Source organism: Corvus moneduloides, chromosome 2, assembly GCF_009650955.1.
Source record: "Corvus moneduloides isolate bCorMon1 chromosome 2, bCorMon1.pri, whole genome shotgun sequence".
Taxonomy (NCBI): domain Eukaryota; kingdom Metazoa; phylum Chordata; class Aves; order Passeriformes; family Corvidae; genus Corvus; species Corvus moneduloides.
This window is the reverse complement of record NC_045477.1, coordinates 95503818-95525935: the sequence shown is the minus strand read 5'-3', so window position 1 is coordinate 95525935 and position 22118 is coordinate 95503818. Positions and strand designations below refer to the sequence as shown.

Below are 22118 nucleotides of genomic sequence, written 5' to 3'. Positions count from 1 at the left end.
GATTCTTCCTTGGCACTAATTAATTCCACCTCTGGCTAAAACATAGGTTCTTACAAGCCTCCTCCTCCCCCAGATTTCCTTACCACCTGCCCTGTTGCTTCTGTTGTCCAAAATTATATTTCCATCAATTGCTATGAATGAGATACAGGAAGTTCTCTGAAATGGGAATGCTGGAAGAACCTTTTAAGCCAGAGAAGATTTCTACTGCTGGATGAGGGCACTTGTTACAGAGCTCACACTTTTTCAAGGAATGAGAGCTGCAGTGTGGTAAGTGGTGGGTGTAAAGGATAAGAAATAAATCTTGCCTGGGTTTTACTTTTATCTTGGTTTGCAGGCAATTAGGTATTGATTTTACCCAAGGCAGAATTAGAAATTACCAAGAGGGGTTTGATTTGTGACTGTGTTTTAGTAGCAATCATTTGGTTTTATGTGTAAGAAATGCAGTAACAGAACCCATTGGGTTGAGAAATCAGAATTTCTGTTATGACAGAATTTTTAATTCTTCTATAATTTCTTTCTTATATTGAACAAAACCAAAAGAAATTATCAAAAAATTCCAGACAAAACTCCAGACTGTCAAAATATCCAATTACAGGTAAATGTCTTTATGGAATTATAGTTCAGCTTCTGTTGGAGAGGATGAAAGTTTGGTAAGAAAGTTTCACAGATATGTAGGCTTGGCAGAAAGATCTCTGAATGTAGAAACTGAGGATGAGATAGAAATGAAAGCAAGTTTTTATATAGAGTAAAAGATGTTTTGCTGAACCAGTGATCACTGAATAACTGAGAAGGCAAAGGTGGAAGATGAGTTGAGTTGGAAGGAGATTTTTATGATTAGGACAAAGGTATGTGACTACAAACAAAGACATGTTTTTCCCCAAGTAAATAAGTCTCAAGAAGAGCATAAGTAAATAGAAAACGTTTTTACCAAAAAGAGAGATATCACAGGCAAATAAGACATATCGATGTGGCAGGTAGAAGAAAGGTCTGAGAATTTTCCATTGTAAGCTTAAATTGTAACTTACTTACTCTTGTGATTGGATAATAATGACTATAATATGGTGATGGTAGTAGCTCTGATAGGCTATAGGCAAATGTAAAGGTATTGTGTGTGGTGCTTATTGGTTGTTATGTATTAAGATACTCAGCAAAGAAAGTATATAATGCTTAGTAACTTGAACAGAAGGTGGCTTCAGGTATGCCTACAAGCTGGAGCTGGCAGCTCTGGATACCCACTCCCTGAAATGCTGTAACTTCGCCTGTGCAATAAACAGCTTTCAAGAGAGCTGCCTGAAGTCCAGACATCCTTCGTAGACACTTCTCCTGTAAGCTTCATTCTGACTGTTCCCCTATAAATTAGATCACTGGGCTGGGCTACGATTCACTGCATTTCCTCCCCCTTGCTGAGCCACTGCTGTCCCTGCACATGGGGGATGCAGTCTGGTAAGAGAGCCTGATCTGCTGGGTGAAGGACAGTGTTTTTCATTGAAGATACTTTTAACAGGAACCAAGGTGTAGAAACCTAAGCAAGGAGATCTGGGCTGAAATGTCCTTTTATTTTCCCTGCTGAAACTAAAATTGGCAATATTAACAGCTTCTCTAATATTGAAGAAGCCACATACTACACTGAGAAAAGTCTTTACTGGGAAATTGACTAACAAGTGAAAAAAGTGTTTGGTTTTTGAAGTTGGTGCTCGCTGGGAGAGAAGCGAAGAGTAGTGAAGGTGAAAAGTGATATGAATGTCTGGTTAACCTTTGCATCCTACTTGTAGTATATTCCTATTGGCCTAAAGCCAGCAAACACAGAAGTCCTGTAAAGCCCTGGGTGAGCTGTAAGGTCTTGGGCAAGTATTTTCCCTAAAGGGTTAGAACATTACATCTGAAGCAGGGTCATCCATAAAGTACTCAGTATACAATAGTTGTACCTATTGTAGTGGACCCCTGCATATATCTATACACCCATTTCTGAAAACCTGGTTCTAATTTAGATAAAGGGATTTAAGGAGTCACTGTAGAACTGATGTTCTTGTTTTCATTTCAGATTCTGAAGATAATAATAATAAAGAGTTAAACACTGCAAACAAGACAGAAATAAGAAATAACTCCTACTACACTGAGGTGTTGGTTCCCTACTAACACCCAGTGAATGCCTAAAAAGTTTCCCAAATGAAATACCCAGTTCCAAGCATGAGTACCAAAATTAGAATTTGAATAATTGTTTTGAACATGAAATTATGAAAAGAATTAAACTAGTTCACACTAGCAATGTGGGGATAGAAAGTTATCTACTTAGGGTGCCCCAGTATAAGGAAAAGACAACTACCAAAGAAGAAGGGCTTTTTGAGGAATAAAGGTTTATAAACTGGCTACAAATAAATTGAGAGCAGTTATTATACTAAACATCAGAGGAACAAAGCTCTGTAACAGCTTCTACTTCAAAAGATAATGAACCTCAAATTTATTTTCATTTAGACACAGTCAGATTTCTGAATTGCATTAAATGATACAGTTTAAAAGGAAAAGGGGATTAGTCTTTACAGGCCCAGTACAGTTTTATATTGTATTTTCCATACTATGGCAATGATTATTTATTTGAGTACAGCAGATTTTTTTCCCTGGAAAAAGAAGGACATCAGGATAAAATCGTAAAATAAAGTTTTACAGATTTGAATTAGAATTTTCAAGCAAGTCCATGAGGGTTTGAGCACTAACCATTAATCCTTAAATCTCTCCTGTGGTAAGACTAGGATGATGACAATCATATGCTTTACAAGAATACCAAGGATTAACCCAATTAAAAATATTTATTTAGTGGAGGTTGCATAAATGCTGAAAAATTTTCTCTGTCTAGGAAAACTCATTTTGGTTTTTTTCCATCCATCTAATCTGAAATGATTGTTGCTTCAATTTGTATTAAGATATATGACTGCAAAGATATGCCTGGTACACACAGTAAAACTGAGAAAAATCTCAAGTGACACAATATGGAGAAAAATGTCCTGCTCTGAATAAAATTTTAGTATTATGCCACTGCCACATGACAAAAGATTACTCAGTTATTGAACAGAAGAAGAAAATTAGAGGCTCTGTCACTGCCAGGGTTACACTTGCTTTTTCAATTCTTTTTCATCTGTTGAATTTGATTGTCCTCATAAAGAAACTAAATTCTTAGTTTATCTAGTATGTTGTATTGCATTGCATTACAGAATGTTGCATTCTGTTTTCTTCAGCTGACCTATGCTTGCATTCAGCTTTGAAATGGTAAGTTGTACCAAATACTTAACTGGAGTCCTACTTATAAAACTTGGACGTATTATAGAAAAACAGAAACATTAGAATTGAAATGGGGAATTCTGAGGCTAAATTAATGCTTGACCTTAACCAAACCAAGGCATAGGCTGAAATTGAGTCTGATTCCTGACCAGCCATTGCAGCTGAGACTATTGCAACAGAAGATCCTGTGACATCCATTCAGTGTGGCTTGGCAATGCCATTTTGAAGAGTAGCTCAAGTTTAGACTACCTGTGGATCACCTATACCTTTGTAGGACTTTAACTGTCCACACCAAACTTGGAAATCCATTCAGAAAAAAAAAAAAAAAGCAAACAAACTGCCGAGTGCTTTCACCCAAGTTCTAGATCACACTGAAGTAATGGAAAGTGAGAAACAGCACAATTGCTAACATTTCTTCCTTTGTTCCCCCTGTATTTCTCTTAGGACTGGCTGAGCTCTTGATGATCCAGACTCTCCCTTGAGGACAGATGTACCTGTGAAGCCAGCAAAGAAACACCACTTTGGTTGAGCTTCCCATGATGTCTACTTGAAAGAGCAAACAGGCTACCAAGGGACCTTGCTTACAAAAATCCTAACACCTTTTTTTTAGCTGTGAATATACCACATTTCTTGCTCTACAGTAAGCTGTGAATACTGGAAACTTCCACCTGTCTATCAATCTACCCTGCAGGTTTAAAGTTACAGGTGGAAGTGTATGAAAAACAGCTGATTGTAAAGGAAGTTCTGAAATTGCCAGCACAACTGTAGGCTGATCATGATAGGCAAGGGCAAACTATTTGACTGAACCTGTTTTCCCTGTACTGGAGAAAAAGTTGAGATCTGTAACCCTACAATTTCTTTGCATCCTTAAACAGTTTGTTGTTTTATTGCCTGTTGGGTAGTGACAATGATTCTAGAGGTCAAATTTTCCCCTACAGCTATTTCCTTGCTAGCTGTCAAACAGGCAGCAATGTAAATTTCCTGTCACTCAATCATTGCAGGTAATGCTGATTTATTTTCCTGTCTCCACGAGGATAAGTGTGACTGTGACCCCTTCTGTTGACCAGCATTGCCTACAAGATTGTCAGGAAACAGCTGAGGCAATGCTCCCTCTTCTCTAAGCTAATCACAATGAAGATGCACTAGAGCAGACATGACCTCCTAAACTGAGATACAGCTATACTTTTGTTTTGAAATTCGGCTGGTCCAAATATAACAAAATGCCTACCCGCATCATGCCTAGGAGCTTATTCTAAATTACAGTGATCACTTAAACCTCTGAATAAATAAGTTAGTCCATCCAGGTTTAGAGAATAAGTGGAAGAAAAAAGAAATATATGACAAGATTACTTCCTGTATCATAGAATGTTATCATGGGTTGGGCTGGAAGGCACCTTTAAAGACCATCTAGTTCCAACCACCCTGCCATGGGCAGAGATCTTTCACAGGATTGTGTTTCTCAAAGCCCTGTCCAACTTGGCCTTGAACAATTCAGGGTATCCACAGGATATCCACACTTCTGTGGACAACCTGTTCCAGTGTCTTATCATCCTCATTCTAAAAAAATATATATATTTTTTTTTGTATCCAGTATAAATCTACCATTTTTCAGTTTAAAAGCATTGCCCCTTGTCCTGTCACTACAGACCCTGGTGAACAGTCTTCATCTGTCTTCCTTATAAACCCCCTCCAAATATTGAAAGACCACAACATGATTTCCTCTGAGCCTTCTTTACTCCAGGCTGAGCAACACAAACTCCCTCAAGCCTTTCTCCAGGGGAGACGACTTCCAGCTCTCTGACCATTATCATGACCCTCTTCTGGACATGCTCCAACAGGTTCATGTCTTTCCTGTGCTGGGACCCCAGAGCTGGGTGCAGTACCCCAGGTGGAGTCTCAGCAGAGCAGTGCAGAGGGGCCCTGCTGGCCAAGCTGCTTTGGATGCAGCCCAGGATACAGTTGGCTTTCTGGGCTGCAGGCTCACATTGACAGGTCATGTCCAGCTTTGCACTCACCAGTACTGCCAAGTCCTTCTCAGCGGAGCTGCTCTCAGTCCATTTATTCCCCATTCTGTATGGATACTGGTGGTTGTCCTGACCCAGGTGCAGGATGTTGCACTTGATCCCATTGAACTTCACAGCATTTGCTCAGGCTCACTCCTCAAGCCTGTAAATGTCCCTCTGGATGGCATCCCTTCCCTCAAGCACATAAAGGGCACCACTAGGTTTGGTGTCATCTGAGGGTGCATGCAATCCCCCTATATCTTTGATGAGGATGCCAAACAATATTGGACCCTCCTTCTCTCCTTTTGCACTACTAGTCACTTCAAATTTGACTCCTCAGCTTCACTCTCTTTGAAGTCTCCTCTCTTCTCCTTTCAGAAATGCCTGTTTGCTTTTGCAGAGTGGATATAGACTACAAAAGGATCCCCTTGTCTTTGCTACAAACCCTGCTCACTGCATTTCCCCCTTGGTTTCTGACTCATTTCCTTTGCCTTATGTGGAGGTCTCTTCCCACTTCTGTGAAGCCTCATGTTTCTCTGGTGCTATGAAAAGAGCAATATAAGAAGAGACAATAGCATATTAGATGCTGTTTAATACAAGATTTAAAGAGATATTGCTGCTCTTCACTTTCTGTGTCTTCCAGGAGGATCTTTTAACTGAATGTCATTTCCCTTAGCGCATTCCCTAGCCATAAGCTGAAAATCATTAGATAGTTTAAAACACATGTGCTTATCCTGTGTTTCTCTTAATTCCTCTGTATTAGTTTTCAACTTTATTCAGTATTTTGCTTGCATGAGAGGTGGTCTGGCTGCCTGCTTCCTAGTTTTTCCCTGGGTCTAGAAGAAGAAAGTTCTAAACCCTTCTGTGATGTTGAAGCCAGTCCAGGACAGGCAGAACATGTCAACATAGACAGGATGTATCAAAGGATGTAGCCTGGGGCAGCATGAAGGCTGGCTAGGGCTGCTTGGGACCCTAGTTAGATGCCCAAGTTATTTACCTGAACTGATCTTTTTGTCATGGCCTGCGAGAGAAATTCCTAAAGTAATTTTAAACTTACTGTGTGAAATGCAATTATACCTTATGACAGCAGCAAAGGTGCCCTTGAGACCTTTCTTCTCTTTGCCCCTCTACTTTAAAAAGTCATAACACTACATGTTGGTGGAGAAATAAAGTCAAAACATTTCTGAGCTGTACTACACTGGAGTATTCTGCACTAAGAGATCATTCTGACTTGACCTATTTTCAACTGAAGAGCTTGGGTGTGTCATTCTATTTGGACTATTAATTACTCAAAGACAGCTTAGCTACCAGTGAAGAGAGGAAAAAAATCCAGATAATGAGTATTGAAATCTATGTGAATTTTAATGAAAAATTGCAACAAGATAAATCTTATGGTAAGCCCACAAACCTCTCAAAGGTTTGAACGAAGCAAACATGGTCTCTTTGCAGGACTTAATAGATGTGTCCCAATTTATGTATAAAATGTGGTTTGGCACAACTGTCCCCGAATTGCACAGTGTCTTTCTGGATCCGTAGTTTTGTGTTCTCATGCAGTTAAAATATATTAGCTTTCCAAATGTGAAAATGAGCAGCTTAAAAAACACAGGGTTAACTTATCCACGTATTCTTCCAGCTTTAAAAATGAGCCATTACCTTTTGTTGGAGATACTGAAAACTGTACAATACCCCATGAAAAATGACTGAAAATATAGCTGTTATAACAGCCAGTGGAGAAATGTTGGGGTTTTTTTTGTTGTTGTTTTGTTTTGTTTTATCACAATCATGTGTATCTCCCTTTCCCAAAGCTCATATGCATTTCTTCCTGTTCAGGGCAAAAGGTAAGATCAAGGACTGAAAAGTGTTACTAGAAAACTGCGTATACAGAGAATAAATACATTATTATTAAGGACAGAAAGACTCTTTATTATTCATCTGGGAAGTTCCACAGAGGCCTCAGAAGAGGGGGCTGGCCCGAGCAACAAGCCACTCATTAGGTAAGAGGAGGGTGGAGGTGGCACAGCTTCCTGGGGACCATCACAGCCATAGCAGAGGTGCCTGGGAGGTGTCTGATGGGCGATGTTGGGCCCAGGTCCCATTGAGGAACACTCTTTAAGTACATCACTATCATTATTATTCAAATCTCCTCAGATAAAAAAAAAAGTCTTTGTACTTGGCTTAGTTTTTTCATTCTTTCTCCTTAATTTCTCCCTTACCCATCGTGCCCCATTGCACAATAAATTAGGAAAGGTCACGGTAGTAATGACTTTCAAGTAAGTGTGTATATTCTTTTCAGCATCACTTCTCAATATCCTTGGGGAAAATGACAGGGTCACCTATTTTTTAGAAGTGCAATGATTTTAATACAAGAAGACAGACACTAGAAATCAAATCACTAATCAGGGACTTATATTCACATTTAATACATCCCTTGCCTCCCACTTTCCCTCCTCATTTTGCTCAGAGGCATTTTCTGACACCAGAAATAGCACATTACTGATCACATGGTTAAGGTGGACTTTTTCTCCAATTGTAATATGCAATAGAGTGTTAGATGCGCTAGCCTGAGTTTCAGTATTCCAGGGAGACTTAGGTACACTACCTGTGTGATTAAAATCTGAAAGAAATTAGTGTAAAGCTCATGAGCTGCAGTGGAGCAAGGCTATTTTGCATCAGCAAAGATTGTAACTTGTAATCTGATTCGTAGTTTTCAAACAATTGGTTCTCTAGATCGATAAGGGATACAGGTTAAAACTTGACTGAAATTTGGCTGTCAGTAGCAATGCAGCAAATTTCTATTTTCTCTGAGTGCCATCTTCAAATTATGTGAAATAACGATCTCACTGTGATCTCATCCATAACCACACCTTCTTGAACACTTATTATTCACATCTTGACTTCTACATCAATAAAAAATGAATTTCTGGTGTGTAAAACAAGGTTAACCTCTGAAGCTGCCACACCATTAGGTTATCCAGCTAATAATCCCTGGCTCTCAGTGCAGTATATCCTCATGTGCAGTTATACCAGCCAGACAGCTCTTCTATGCTGGGGTTCCTGTGCTGTTCTGTGGAACACACAAAAGCAGGATGCTCTCAGCGATCACCTCCTCAGCAGTAAACCCATGGCTACAGGGAAACTCCCTATCTCCTGGGTGAATGCTTTATACTTGCTTGCATGTAACGCGAAAGAGCAGGTTTCTGTCAGCACTGCCATGGTGAAAAGAAGGTAGTTGAAGCTGTCATTAAAAATCTGTTTGGGGTGGCTGTATGGGTGGAAGTTTGCACAATGGGAACTTGACAGGAATGTGTGATGGGAATAAGAGACACTGAGAGAGGTAGGATAAGATGAAACAAAATCTGCACAACGACATTAAATATCTAATTATAAAGGACTGCTGTGTAAGCACACTGTGAAAGAATAAGCACACTGACCTTGCCCAGCTTACTTGGATGTGTGCTGTCTTTTTGGGGCCTGACCTTTGGGGAAGCTGCCCCAGGCACACACAGTCATATTGCCAAGAGCCAAAAGAGCCTTCCATAAAGAGAGAGCAGGGAAAATGGAGTCTTCTCTACTCTCTCCTCCAGCTTCACCCCACCATCATTTGGTCTCAAGCAGTTTAGTGCTTTACAGTTTTGTCAATGAAGCTTGATGTCTGCCTGGCATGTTATCAGCCCAGTAACAGTCCAGCTTAAACAGTGCATCTCTCTCCTCCTGGAGCATAGCACAGGAAGAAGGCCAGCAGCACACCTCATGCCATCCCATCTGAGGGAGTTCCTACAGCTGGAAAGAAATTCACTATTTTCCTCAATAATTTATCACCTCAGGTCAGTGCAGTAGGCAATGCCAAAGACAAAACTCTTCCTCTCTATTTCCAGGCTCATGAAAGTGACTCAGGGACTGCTTGAGAGTTAATTTAAAGATGTGCTCTCCAGGATGAGTTTTAAAGCTGACTCAGAGGCTGATGGTTCCACAATACTCCACACAGATTTATGATAGCTGGAAGCGAACACCACAGCTGCATTCAACCAATGCCAATTTACAGTCTTCAGGGCATTTCCCAGAGCAAAAAGACTTGTGCATAGAGAGTTAAAAATTATGCCGTATGTTCTGTGTATTTATAAGGTGCAGGAGTAAATACTCTACCGTGGTACCTCACATCTGTAAAGAGAGGACTGTGAAAAATGAAGGCAGATAATTTCTGTATTGGGAGGCACCAGCCTTCCATGGCAATTCTCAGCTAAGCATGAAGACCAGGAAAGCCGAGTGCTGGGAAGATTAAAAACTTCTTTTCCTGAGGTGTTAAATTTACAAGAAAGTGTGAGAACAACTACAGAGGTGCCAAGAATACCAGTGACGCATTGAATGGGGGTGTTACTATTGTTCCTGTTCTGAAAGGAGGAACAGACAAAGGGATGGGTTTCATCTTTTTGAGTGAAGCACATTTCTCAGTGTCAGTTAAAACCAATTCTTTTCACTGCTAATACACAGTGCCACAGCAGAGGAGAGCTGCAGGTTAATGCTGCACATTAGCTATCATTTCGGTTTCATTAGTAAAAAGTATCTATCTCCAGTTTGACCAAGATCCTCCTCTTCAGGGTGGTTCATCACATCTCCATGTGTAAAGACAATGCCAAATGTATCTGCTATCAATATTATATAACCTGCTCCAGTGATCACAGCACAATCAGACTACCTCTCAGTCAAGGACCTCAGTCAAAGTGCTCAGAGAATAAAGAAGCAAGACAGATGCTGCTGTTGAGAATTTTTCATAAGAATCATAAAAGGTAAGGGGGAAAAGTTACTGGTTTTCTTCGGCATTAACACTTTTCAAATGGCATGTTCTATTTGTTTCAATGTCAGCTCAAAGTAGACCTTGGAAACGAAGCCCCAGTCTTGGGGAAGGCAGTAGAACTTTTTCCTTCTGATTTCGGGGAGGTTTTACAGCTTGCTGGGGTTTTTTCCTCAAACTCCAAGAGTGGGCTCTTTTGTTGTTTAAGAATTTTAGGTTAGATGAAGCAGGCCAAGAACGACCTCAGGCTGTGGCAAAACTTGAATATAATGCTGTTACCTTTAACTCTTCCCTTGTCTCAGCTCCATAATAATATAATGCTGCTGTTGATAAATACTAAGGGTGGCCTCCAGCATACACTGAGCAAGATAAAAGGGTTTTTCCTTGCTTTGAAATAATGTAATGGGTATAGTGAAGAAAGAAATCAGAGAACAACCTCTAACATAATCTAATAAAAAGAAGTTTTCATAAACCTTGTGTCTTTTTCAGATTTCCTACTACAAAACACTTTTAAAACTTCCAGATCCACCATTATCAAACTTTAGAGTCAGAATTGTCAGCACAGAAACATTAGGAGGCTCACTTCTGAGTACTGAAAATGGCATTTTCAGGAATGAGGGACCTGAACTGGATGTAGGCATTTTAGAACATGCCTTGGTGCTCATGAGACAAAATTCATTATCTATTTTGGCATGTAGCTGACCTGTGAATTGCATAGTAAGGATGTAGATGTCCACAAAAATGGTAACTGCAATGATACTTGGTTTCAAGGGGATCTATAATGAAAATGGTATTTACAAGTGGCCTTTATTTTATTTTCAAGGTCATGAAGTCCCTTTGTCTTCTTGTCCATTTTTCCTCCCCCTCCTCAACCTCACCAAATATTTGAGTATTCTTCTTATAAATACCTTTGGAGGTATTTATAAGGATACAAATTAATACCCAGTGTGTCCTCAGAAGAACACAAGCAATTTCAGTAAGCAAACATTTTTCTATTCGTCCTATCTAGCAATATGCTGCTGTTTGCAAGCCCTTCTAACCCAAGACTCCAGTAGTATTGTTCGGACAAGCTTTCAATGTCCTTAAAGATACATCAATAGTATTGGTAGTCACAGTAGTCAGGAATGTCTGATGGACCCTGAAGAAAATACAATTTTAAAATAGTATACGTCTTACCTGCTTATTCATAAGTATGTAGATAATGGGATTGCAAACAGTGCTGCTTTTTGCTAGGATGGAAGGTATGATGCTTGTAACCGGAGTCACAACACCTGGCTTACCAAATGTTGCAAGTAATGCTATAACCCCATATGGAATCCAGCACACCAGATAACAAATAACTGTAGTGATCACCATGAACAGGACGTGGTATTCTCTTTTGCGGGCAGCATTCTTGTGGGTTTTTCCAACCTAGGGAAAGGTGAAAAAAGATAAAATTTAACAAGCAGAGCTGTTGGATTGACTGTGTTAACAACCTGGGACTATTGGTCATGGATCAGCAATAACAATCAACACTGTAGTTCTAGAAGCAAAACAAACCCAAACCCAAAATTGATCGAATGCAGTGAAAAGACTTTCTTCATCTCCATTAGGCACTAGGGGAAGCTCTGCAGAGACCACACTGCATGCCAGCATAAACCAGAGTCCCGGTGGAGGTTGGAGCAAATGCAGGAAGGTGACAAAGTTAGCATCTAGTCCTTAACAATATTAGGTCACCTGCAGTTGCTTTTAAGGTATGGAATTTTGTGTGAATGTACCATGTTTTCACTCCAGTTGTTCCAGTACACAGAACTTTCTTGAGATGAAGAAGCTTTACATAGCACATCTGAACCACCAAAAGTATTCTCTGTTAAGGGTGTGGAAATAGCAGAGCAATGCTAGGCCTCTGCTTAGTGTCTCTGTCCTTGGATGTTTCCAAGACTAGATAAAGCCCCAGCTGGCCTGGCATAGTGTTAGTCATGGTCATGCTTGAAGTGGGACACTAGAGAAGCCTTGCTGACTCACTTGATGAAGTTTTAAGTCGTAGGATTCATTTCTTCTAGAATATTTCTTCCAGGTACTTAACCATTTTGATAAAAGGGCTTCACTCCTGCTAATGATCAGAAACAGGTGTTTGTGCTCTTAAAAAAGTGTGCTGAATGCAGATGACATTCATTGGGTTTTTTGGGGAAATGGAGTAGAATTGGTTAAACAGGAAAAGCAGATGTAAAGGAGCAGTTTCAAAGGGATGGTACAAGAGTCTGTCTTGTTACCATGAATTTGCCAGTATTTACAGTGTATGGGCAAGTCCAACTCTGCTGTGGAAGTATTTATAATCTCTGCTTCAAAATGTACTCTCCTTTAATCTGTTCTGGACTGAAGCATCATGCCCTTTGGGAGTCTAGAGTTCTAAGATAAAGCTTTAACATTAAAATAACAGCCAACTTTTATCTTTAAGCCTTGGTGTGAATTCATTTTTCTGTAGACAACTACAGAATGCTCTTCCAGTGTTTGGGCAGCTGAGTGCATTGGCGGTAACAATGAGGAACAAGCTCATTCCCTAAAAATCAAAAACAAGCTCTGCAAGGAGGTTAATTTTAGAGACTCTCTCTGCTGAGTTTAGAGGGAGCCTCAGCACACTGGTCTCCTGAGGTTATGGTTTACTCAGCTTTACTGCAGCAAACCCAGACATGCCAGCAGGACTTCAGGAACTATTCAAATGTTTAAACTATATTGATTGAGCCTTGTACTCAGCCGAATCTAATTTATGTCCACTTTGTCTTTTTGACTCTTGAATGCAGCACTTGAGAGTAAACTGTACCCAAGGGAATTAAGCCCATGTAAAACTACAAACATAAATAAGCAAAAAAGCAGCTCTGTGTAATTGAACACATCCAAACTTTACCTAATCAAATAAAAAAAAAATAAAGTTTTAAATCAATAGGTTTAAACTGATGCAGGTAAATGAATAGAGCCCAGTTAAAGGTGGAAGCTACCAACCATCCCAGTCAAATGTAATTTGCTGTTACATGACACATACCTTGCACATGCCAAGGAAATAGTCAGAGCTTTTCCTAGCTCTTTGTAGTGTGAATTTTTTTGCATAACATATGTGTTTATGTATCAGATTGTGAGTTAAACACATATATAGTGACTGTATAATGTACATATGAAGGCAAAGTAATATGGTTACAGTTTCTTTTAGTTCATTATGACTCTAGGCTTCTAGAGTGCTTGGTTCTATTTGGAGTTTCAGTGGAAATGTTCCTGTAAATAAAACACACACAAATTTAGTCTGCACAAAATTAGTAAGTATCTTTCCTGTCTAGTTTTTAATGATTTTCTGCAAAAAGGCAATTACAAAATAAATTCGATCCTTTCTGAAAAGACTCGGGGCTATTTTTTTTATAAGAATGCAACCTGTTCATTTAATTCAGCTCGAAAAAAGGATAAATAATAGATAATGGTCCAATCCTGTATTGCTTATTTGAACTAAATTTTTCATGACTAATGGTAAATTTCTCTGACTGATGAATCCAGGATCCCATGTGAGCTGCAGCTAGGCTACAAATTAAATATTAACCAAGGAATGCAAAGCCCCAGTTAGCCATGGCATCCACAGATGAAGATCTTCAATAAACACGGAGGGATCAGGCAACAGGTTTTTGCTCCATGTTTAGATATGTGTCCTGAAGAGTTTGCAAGAATTTACCCTCTGCACAGACAAAATAGAGACCATAAGCAGAGGAAGGAAAGATGTCTAAAACTAGAGTGACTATGGACATGATTCTGGCATGTGTCCTTCCACTTTCACGTCCTTAGCTCATTTCCTTAGGAAGGGAAGTTTTGAAATCATGTACCATATTTATCCACACACTCTTGGTTTCATTGCCTTCGCAGTTTTGCAGCCTACCTTTAGAAGGTGTTATCTTTAAAAATTGTCTGTTTATAGGTGCTGGATGGCCTCTAGCAAAGTATAACTCAGGTTCATGGAACCTACAGAAAGATTACACTTCTGCAGGTGAAAAAGCAGTAGACGTTTTAACATTAAAATAATTTTGTTATTTTAAAACTACTGGACAATTTAATGCAATTGCTACACTGTATTTTCAGTAGTCAAATGGAAATGGCTCCCTGGATATCCAGCTGACAGCAGAGCATCAGATAGTGATGAGAAAAAATAGATTCAAATAATATTCTAGAATAGCTGAGCTTATAAATCTCTGTCTAAAAGTGAACATACAGGGTATATATAACATAAAGTTAAAATACTTAGAAGATCTAAACCACATTTTAAAATGGCACAAGAAATACTGGCCAATTGGGATCAGATTATACTTATGTAGGATGGCCAGAAAAAACTTGTTTGCTGTAAACAGCTGTTTTCTCTGGGACAAAGATCATCTCCTGCCAAATTTGGCAGTATAAATGTTGGGAAACCACTGTATTTAAAGAAAAGAAGGTTGGGTGGTTGGTTTAATGAGAAAATAGTGTTTCTCTCCTACTTTCATCCTGGGAAGTAGAAGAAATGTTTTGTTTTTTCAGAACTCAGCTGGAGGCAGCGACAGGCAAGCTTGTCTAATCTCAGGCACTGACCATTATAGTGGCACAATTAGCTCTGGTCTGGATCTGCCCTGTAGCCATGCTGCATCTCACATATACCCAACACTTTCTTCGAGTCAATCTGGCACACAAGACACCACTACTTAGATGACTAGGGCAGCATGCTGAGCATGTACATTAGATGTGACAGGCCACAGAGCATGGGAGAAGCCACGGTGGCATTCAGTGAGGAGGCTGGCACGGTAGAAGTGTCCTCAGAAGGAGCCCAAGTGACACATTGATTGGTTGACCTCAAAAGCTGCATCCACATCTGACAAGAGGTAGCAGATATATCACTCACCAAGTGATGGGCTGCACTGCTATTTCAGGTTTTGGAAAAGATGAAACTGGGGAGCTCTGAGCAGAGCATATAAAATTTCAACAGCACTGGTCAAAGTCTGGAGCAGTCACAAACCAAAGAAAAGAGGAGCTTACAATATGGATATGGAGAGGGTTAGTAAAAAGATGCAGAGTTCTGCTGTAACTTTGGAGATTGTTAGGTTGGAGATTCAAGAAAAGGATTCAAAATATGTGCTGGGACAGGTATTCTGCAAGGAGACACAACAGCCTCAAACTGGATGCAGGCAAATGTGTGGGCCTGTCACAACAAGGACCCGGAGAAAGGCATGACCTAGAGGAAGCTTGACTTCCTCTAAGGAGAACAGGTCTGTTCTCTCCTTAAAGAGAAAAGATAATGGGTCTGCCCTTGCAGAAGACAAGTAAACCTTCCAAACATATAAACACTATTTTACAATAGTAGGGAAGATAATAATAGGACTATGTGCCATAGGAAATGATTTTAAGGTAACAGGTTCTGGTTACCCAATTTAGGCATTGCAGGTGTCAGTCCAGACCTCATCACTGTCCATGTCAACTGGTTCAGTCAGCCTGTTCCTGGAGGGAGCAGCCAGATGGCAACAACAGCTGAATCCATGGGTTTTTGTCAGGCTAAACAATGGGGCTTTCCAGCCCAGACAAAAGAAGACAGCAGCTACCTGCCTCTGGTCAGAGATTTACTGCTTTAAATGTTTTTCTTAGCCATCACACAATTTCATATGGAGAAGAGCCCTGAGCAGTGCCTTGCCTAAGGGAACATCCTGCCCCTTCCTGTGCTCCAGAGTCAAAAGTTTGACCTACTGCAGCCCCTTGCTGGCTCTCTCTGGATCTATCTGGGCATGACTTTTGGGACAAAGAGAATAGTGGTGGCACTTCATCTACTTAGAAGAAGGCACAGGTGCCAGGAAAGACCTGAAGGATGGCTGTGTATAGAGGTTGTGAGGCAACTGCGAGGCCCACAGTATCAGAGGCACAAATCCAGTCAGTCCAAAATATTCCCATCATCCATGGGCAAACTGGGTTTTTTTATATATGTAAGGCAAGGGAGATGGGCCAAAGTTATGGGTTAAGAAGGGGAGCCTTCAGCATTGAACATCTAAGCTGACTGTTTCAGATTCCCCTGTGTTTTCTTTTTCACATTTACCATAGTCTCTCCTCCTTAATTGACATAGCTATGTGCTTTTTCTCATAAAGCATTTCCTTCCTATTTTAACTGCACCCATTTTCAGCTGTGAACATCTTGAAAGGTTATGAAGGATATATGGAATCCCATCCATCTAACCACTAGATGGAGAGACTATGCACCATCCAGAGCCACTTCAAGCAGGGAACATGTACATCACAACATCTTAGAAATCAGGGATCCTGTTTGCATGTTTTGTCCTTCAAGTCACTTTCTCTTTCTCCAACTATTTATTACAATAGAAAATTGTATCAGTTACTATATTCTGTGTACCTATTTACAGTGGATGCTGTAAACATCCTTTATGTAGCTCACTCTAAACAAGCAATGTGGAAACAGGGCACAAAGTGCTTTTCTCGTCACGGCTGATACATTATTCCTGGATCTGCATTTGTGTATCTTACACTCATATAAGCATGTTTGCTTCACTACTTCAGAACTGCACAGTGAAGAAAAGACTATTTATGAGCAGCAGTGTTTGTTGCCACCAGCATCTTTCAGTATCGGCTGTAAGTGCTTGTTTTGACATGATCAAGTATTCGACAGTACTACCAAAATCAGACACAAATAAAATATTCATAATCATCGGAGGGAAGTCTGCCAATCTTTGAACATTTAGTCTACTACCACTTCTTGAAATGAACAGAAGGGATCTAGACTTTTTATGCAAAAGCTGCAGTAGAGGAAAAAGCTGGAAAAAGATCATCTTCTATCATGAACCAGTCAACTCTCTGTTGCATTTCTAAAAGAAGAAAATCAGATATGGTCTCCATTCATCAGTGTGAATAAACCTCTGCTAAACCTTGCAGTCAGACTAAGCAGTGACTGAAACATCAGTTATAATGAGCTTTCTTTTCTCCCATCTCTGTGGATTCTGTCCTCAAGCAAAAACAAGGAAAAAAGGAGAAAAAAACCCCCACACCTCCAAGGCATGTAAAGTTCTAAAAAGCTGTAGGAAACAGACACTTCAAGTAATCTATTTCTCAGTGTGAGCTACCCCAGAACCAGTACTGTATAGATTAATAATAAGGGGGATGAAATACTTTGTTGTTTAAAATAGGCAATCCTGGAAAAAGAGGGCTCGCTGGCATAAAAAATAAATGCCTCCTTTGTTAGCAGTTAGGTGGCTAAGCTCAAAAGAAATGAACGCTGAGGAGATGTATTGTCCTGTGGAAATGGAGAGCAAACAGAAACATCTGTTTTGGGTCACCTTAGAATTCAATGGGCCTTGCCTCTACAAAGCATTTACACTTATATGTTCAGTGAGCAAACTGAGATTTAAGCATGCACATGAGCATTTTGCTCAGCTGGAGCCATATAATGAGTTAATAGCAACAAATACAGAAGGCAGAAGCCATAAAACCACACAAGGGGCCATATAGCTAATAATTTTAATGTCACTGTTAAGGGTAGGAATTTAAGTCCACAGGAAGGATATTTTATCAACTGAAGACTGATTTTATTGCAATTTTTTGTTATTGAAATGGAAATTAGCTGCCTTAATGCCTCAAGGTGAAGTGATGCTTTAAATACGAAATTCATTGCTTTAAACATTGCCCTTAAAGCATAACTGCTATTGCTGCTAAAATCAGCGAAATTCTATTGTGGGCTTAAGGAACACTATAATCCTCTTAGATGCAGGATTCTTTTTTCACTTCTAAAGGGCTTTTAGCAGCAATTTGACTAACACAGTGAACATAATCCCATATATTAAACAAGGAGCTCATGGTGTCACTCCTGTCATTGATAATTAATGTTTTATCCTGACCTTCTTTACTCACTGTGTATTTTCTAGCATCAGTGCTCATGAGAAGATTAAAGGTGTATGTGCCAGCTATCATTTGGTTTGCATTAACAGTTTTGTTTTAGAAAGAGAAGTCCATTAGACACTCCTACAAGCATCATCAAAGTCCAACTCTTGCTCTTGTACAGGACAGCTCTAATAATCACACCATGTGAGGGACAGCATTATCCAAACACTAAGATTTGGATGTTCAACAAGTCTAAGTGCCAGGGGCTGGCACGGGCTGGAGAAATCCCCAAAATTACTCCAGACTGGGAAAAGTCATTGAGCCCATCCCTGCAGAAAAGGAATTCAGGGTTCTCATGGATGAAAAGCTGGATGTGAGCTGGCAATGTGTGTTTGCAGCCCAGAAGGCCCAAATGCATCCTGGGCTGCATCAAAAGAGGAGTGGACCGCAGGTTGAGGGAGGCGATTTTCCTCCTCTACACTGCTCTCATGAGAGCCCACCTGGAGTACTGCATCCAGCTCTGGAGTCCTTAACACAAGGAAGATGTGAACCTGTATTATAGTATTGCTACATGTGTTGCTGCTCTGCAACACGACTTGCTATTATAAAGATGGAAGGTGCTGAGATTTCTTTCAGGAAATGAAGCCAGTAATTTAGTTTAACATTCATCTTCTTGAAAAGCTTGCCAACAAATGATATTTTTAACCAGTAATTTAATAACTAACTTCTGGTTTGGGTTAGGTTTTTTGTTGTTGTTGTTTTAAAACCTTTTGCAATGGCATTGACTGACTGAACAGCCCATCTGACAATAAGGGAAAGGAAAAATGGAAGAAAAAAGAAATTAAAGCTGACTTTGGTGTATTTTGCATTGAAGAATTTCTGAAGCAGGAAGGGAAAATGCCAGACCTTAATTCCTTCTTGGCTTCTGTGTTCTTTCTTCCACAGACAACAAAATGTAGAATGTGTATATGCAACATCAGTAATAAAGTTGAACTCTTCAACAACAGATGAACTGACAGGTGTAAAATTTCTTTCCAGTTTTCTTTCTAGGCTACCTTCTGCTAAACAACATATGCTACCATCTACATAGAAAATGGACTGCATGCTTTCCTGGACCTAAAGGAAAAATGTTTTCAATCAAAGCTGACAAAAAATAACATTTTGAAATATGTATATATATATATTTGTATTTATGGAAAAATATATACACACCACACACTACATATTTTACAAATATATATATACACATTTTACACACACACACACACACACACACACATTCCCATAGTTATGTGAAAATTTTTACACCAGAGTCATCCAAATTTGGAGAGGAAAGTTAGGAAAAAGCAAGTTATGATGCAAGTATTACTCACCACCCTCTTTGCCTCATGAATTAAACTAACCACAATCTTTTCTACTCTAAATATGAAGACTTTCTCTGAATCTGAGGCATGAAAAAAAAAAAAAAAAGGTGTCAGGGTAATGTTTTCCCTGAAAATGGAGCTTTGCTATTCCCCTAGGTCCATTTTTGCAGGTATGTAAGCTCTCACTTACAATTAGTGCTGCTTTTCTCCAGGCTAGCATATGTGTGTGAGAATTCGAGCCTTGCTTTCCACTGGATTGATAGGTGCACTCCTTCCAGTGAAATCAGATGATAAAATCTCTCAGGTATCATCACTCTTTCAGTACCTAACCACAATTACCCTTTCTCCTGGAAAGATGTCAGGCTTTCCCAGATTTTACTGAGGGATCCCCTCCCACTTTCCTGAAAATTTCTGCTGACATAAAGCAAGGAATCATTAAGGACATGTGAGTAGGGCTTTGACATGCAGTTATTTATATTTAAATAAGCCTAATAGATGTGCTTGGATCTGCCTGTCAAATCCTATAGACCCTACAAAAAATTTAAATACGAAGTGTTTTCAAAGCTCTCATCTAATTGACATCTTTAAAAATATAGGAACTATGCCAAAAATAGCCTGAAAATGTTCTCCTCCAGATTCTTTCCCTCAAATTCTTGTACACATACCATGGTATCGGTGTATTCCAAAAAACCAAAACAAAACTAACCCAACCCTGTGAAGTCTGCAAGCCTTTGGTTCATCTCCTCTCAGCACAACCCTTGATACCCTCCTGATTTTAATCCCACTCTACAGTATATAATCCTTTTTTCATCACAGAATGACAAACTGGACATGGAAATTTACGTACACGGCTAAGTTAGACAACTTAAATTTAACCAATAAGACTGAAGTTCAGGTGTACACACTTTTTTTTCCTTGGGAGAGGTGTACACAGGATTGTGTTGCACCTGAAGAAGTTAGGTCTCTCTAGCCCTCATTTTGATAGGCCAGAGAGAGCGAGCAAGGGGGAGTTGGCTTGGTGAATTGTACCTAGCCTGGTGTTCATAAACATTCATTTACCTTTGCAAACAGAAAAGGAATATAAATTCCTTTCCTGTAGCTTGTGGATTAAAGACAGTCCTTTATAAATTATATATAATTTTAAGACTTTCAGTTAGGAAACATAAATGGTTGTAAAGTTTCATATTTTGGTTTAGATTACTAAAAAGGCAAGATAAGCAGAAACTGAAGAGTTTGTTACAATTTTATGAGTTTGATACGTCAGGTCCGTCTTTGACTGTGCAGCAGTTTCTGCTTGTGATTAAACACAAAATAATCCAGGACTAAAGTAGACTGATGCCAGTAATAAATACTCCATAATCCTCTGCACAAACTCTCTACCCATGAGGTGGGTGATGGGTGCAGAGTGTCTCCAGAACATGGTGTGCAAATACAAAACAGTCCTCCTGCCTGCCAGGTGAACCTAAGATGCAAGCACAGGGACAGCATGGTGAGAAGGCACTGGGATTTTAGGAGTTAGGGTTATGCAGTACATTACAAACATTTCTCTGCATCTGGTCAGTTTGCAAAAGCTGAGACTATATTGGATATATACATACATATATATATATATATATTACATATTTAGTTTCGTTAAACAAGTTTATTACTAATACAGATAGTACAGGTACAACACATATGGCAAAGCAGTTTTCAGTTCTTTATTTATCAATCACAAAGAGGCTCCTACATGAATAATACAAATCTGAGGTTTTTAAAAAACACTTTTTAATAAATTACTGATTGTTTCTGTCTTGTGAGTCCAGAGCTGTATCACCAGTGGCTACTGGAAATAACCAGAGCATGAGGTACTTCAGCTGACTTTTAGATTTACTTAGAATAAGTACAGTTAATAAAAAACAAAACAAAAACAAACCAACAACAGAATTCCTTTTTCTTTTTAAAAGTTTCATTCCTGCCCCCACAAAAAAAATTTTAAAAGAAGTTATACTGGAGTTGGGGTATTCACAGCATTAGATCAAAATTTGACATTAGAAGGTGAAGACAGTATAAAAGATTCTAAGAAAAAGATCAGGGCATGGGTAAGAAAGGAATAAATAATTAGACATGGAGTAAGTAACATACATTCTCTAGTGTATAATATGTGGCCCTTTCTACTGATTTGTCCACAGAGATTTTTCTAGTCCGGTGCTACAAGCTCTGCCTTTTGTGATGCTGCCTTTCCCATTGGCTCTTGCACCCTTTTGGGAGAACAATCATCACAGGTTCAGCCTGGGAACACCTACTCTGTCTACCCCTCTAACACTACCTTAGGGATCACCTCAAAGCAGTATTCCTCTTCACATCAGGGCCCAACAAAAAAGGGGAAAGTAGTGGGCTTGCTCAACCTCTCGGTTGGACTGAACACACTCTGCCAGAAAGGTTCTTTAAAGAGGGGGCCATCATGTTCACTGTTGGCAGCCAGACATTGCTTCACATGGAAACAAGATGTAGGAAACTGCATGGGAGCGGCTCCTCCAAGCCTGCAGCACTCGGAATCATCATGCCTTCAGAAACACAGTACGGAGCTATTTGCAGAGATTCATAAACTTCATTTTTAGGAACCTTTTATAGGATATTTAAGACATGCCATACCCAAAAGTGACAGAAGAAAAACAGGTGTAAATAATGGGAAAGACTTTGAAGGTGTCAGATATAGCATAAGGCAGCTGGTGGGCAGCAATATGACATTTCGAGAAACAGACTAGAAGAACAAGTCCCAGAGTACCCAGTCTAAAAGAATTGACCAGAATTTATCCATGCCCAGTACTTTGAGAGGTGTGAGACCCAGCATTTATA

At 39.6% G+C, this 22118-nt stretch overlaps 1 protein-coding gene across 3 annotated transcripts in view; it reads right to left on the bottom strand.

The window, feature by feature from the left end:
• Nucleotides 1-22118, bottom strand: part of LOC116440106 (opsin-3-like) — an 89456-nt gene that overhangs the window by 15978 nt on the left and 51360 nt on the right. For 2 of the 3 annotated variants that reach the window (XM_032100437.1, XM_032100435.1), the window contains exon 4: nt 11242-11475. In XM_032100437.1, coding sequence (XP_031956328.1) covers nt 11242-11475 — 234 coding nt within the window. Of the gene's footprint in view, nt 1-1246; nt 5819-11241; nt 11476-22118 lie in introns of those variants that run through there. The other variant, XM_032100436.1, reaches the window with a different exon arrangement.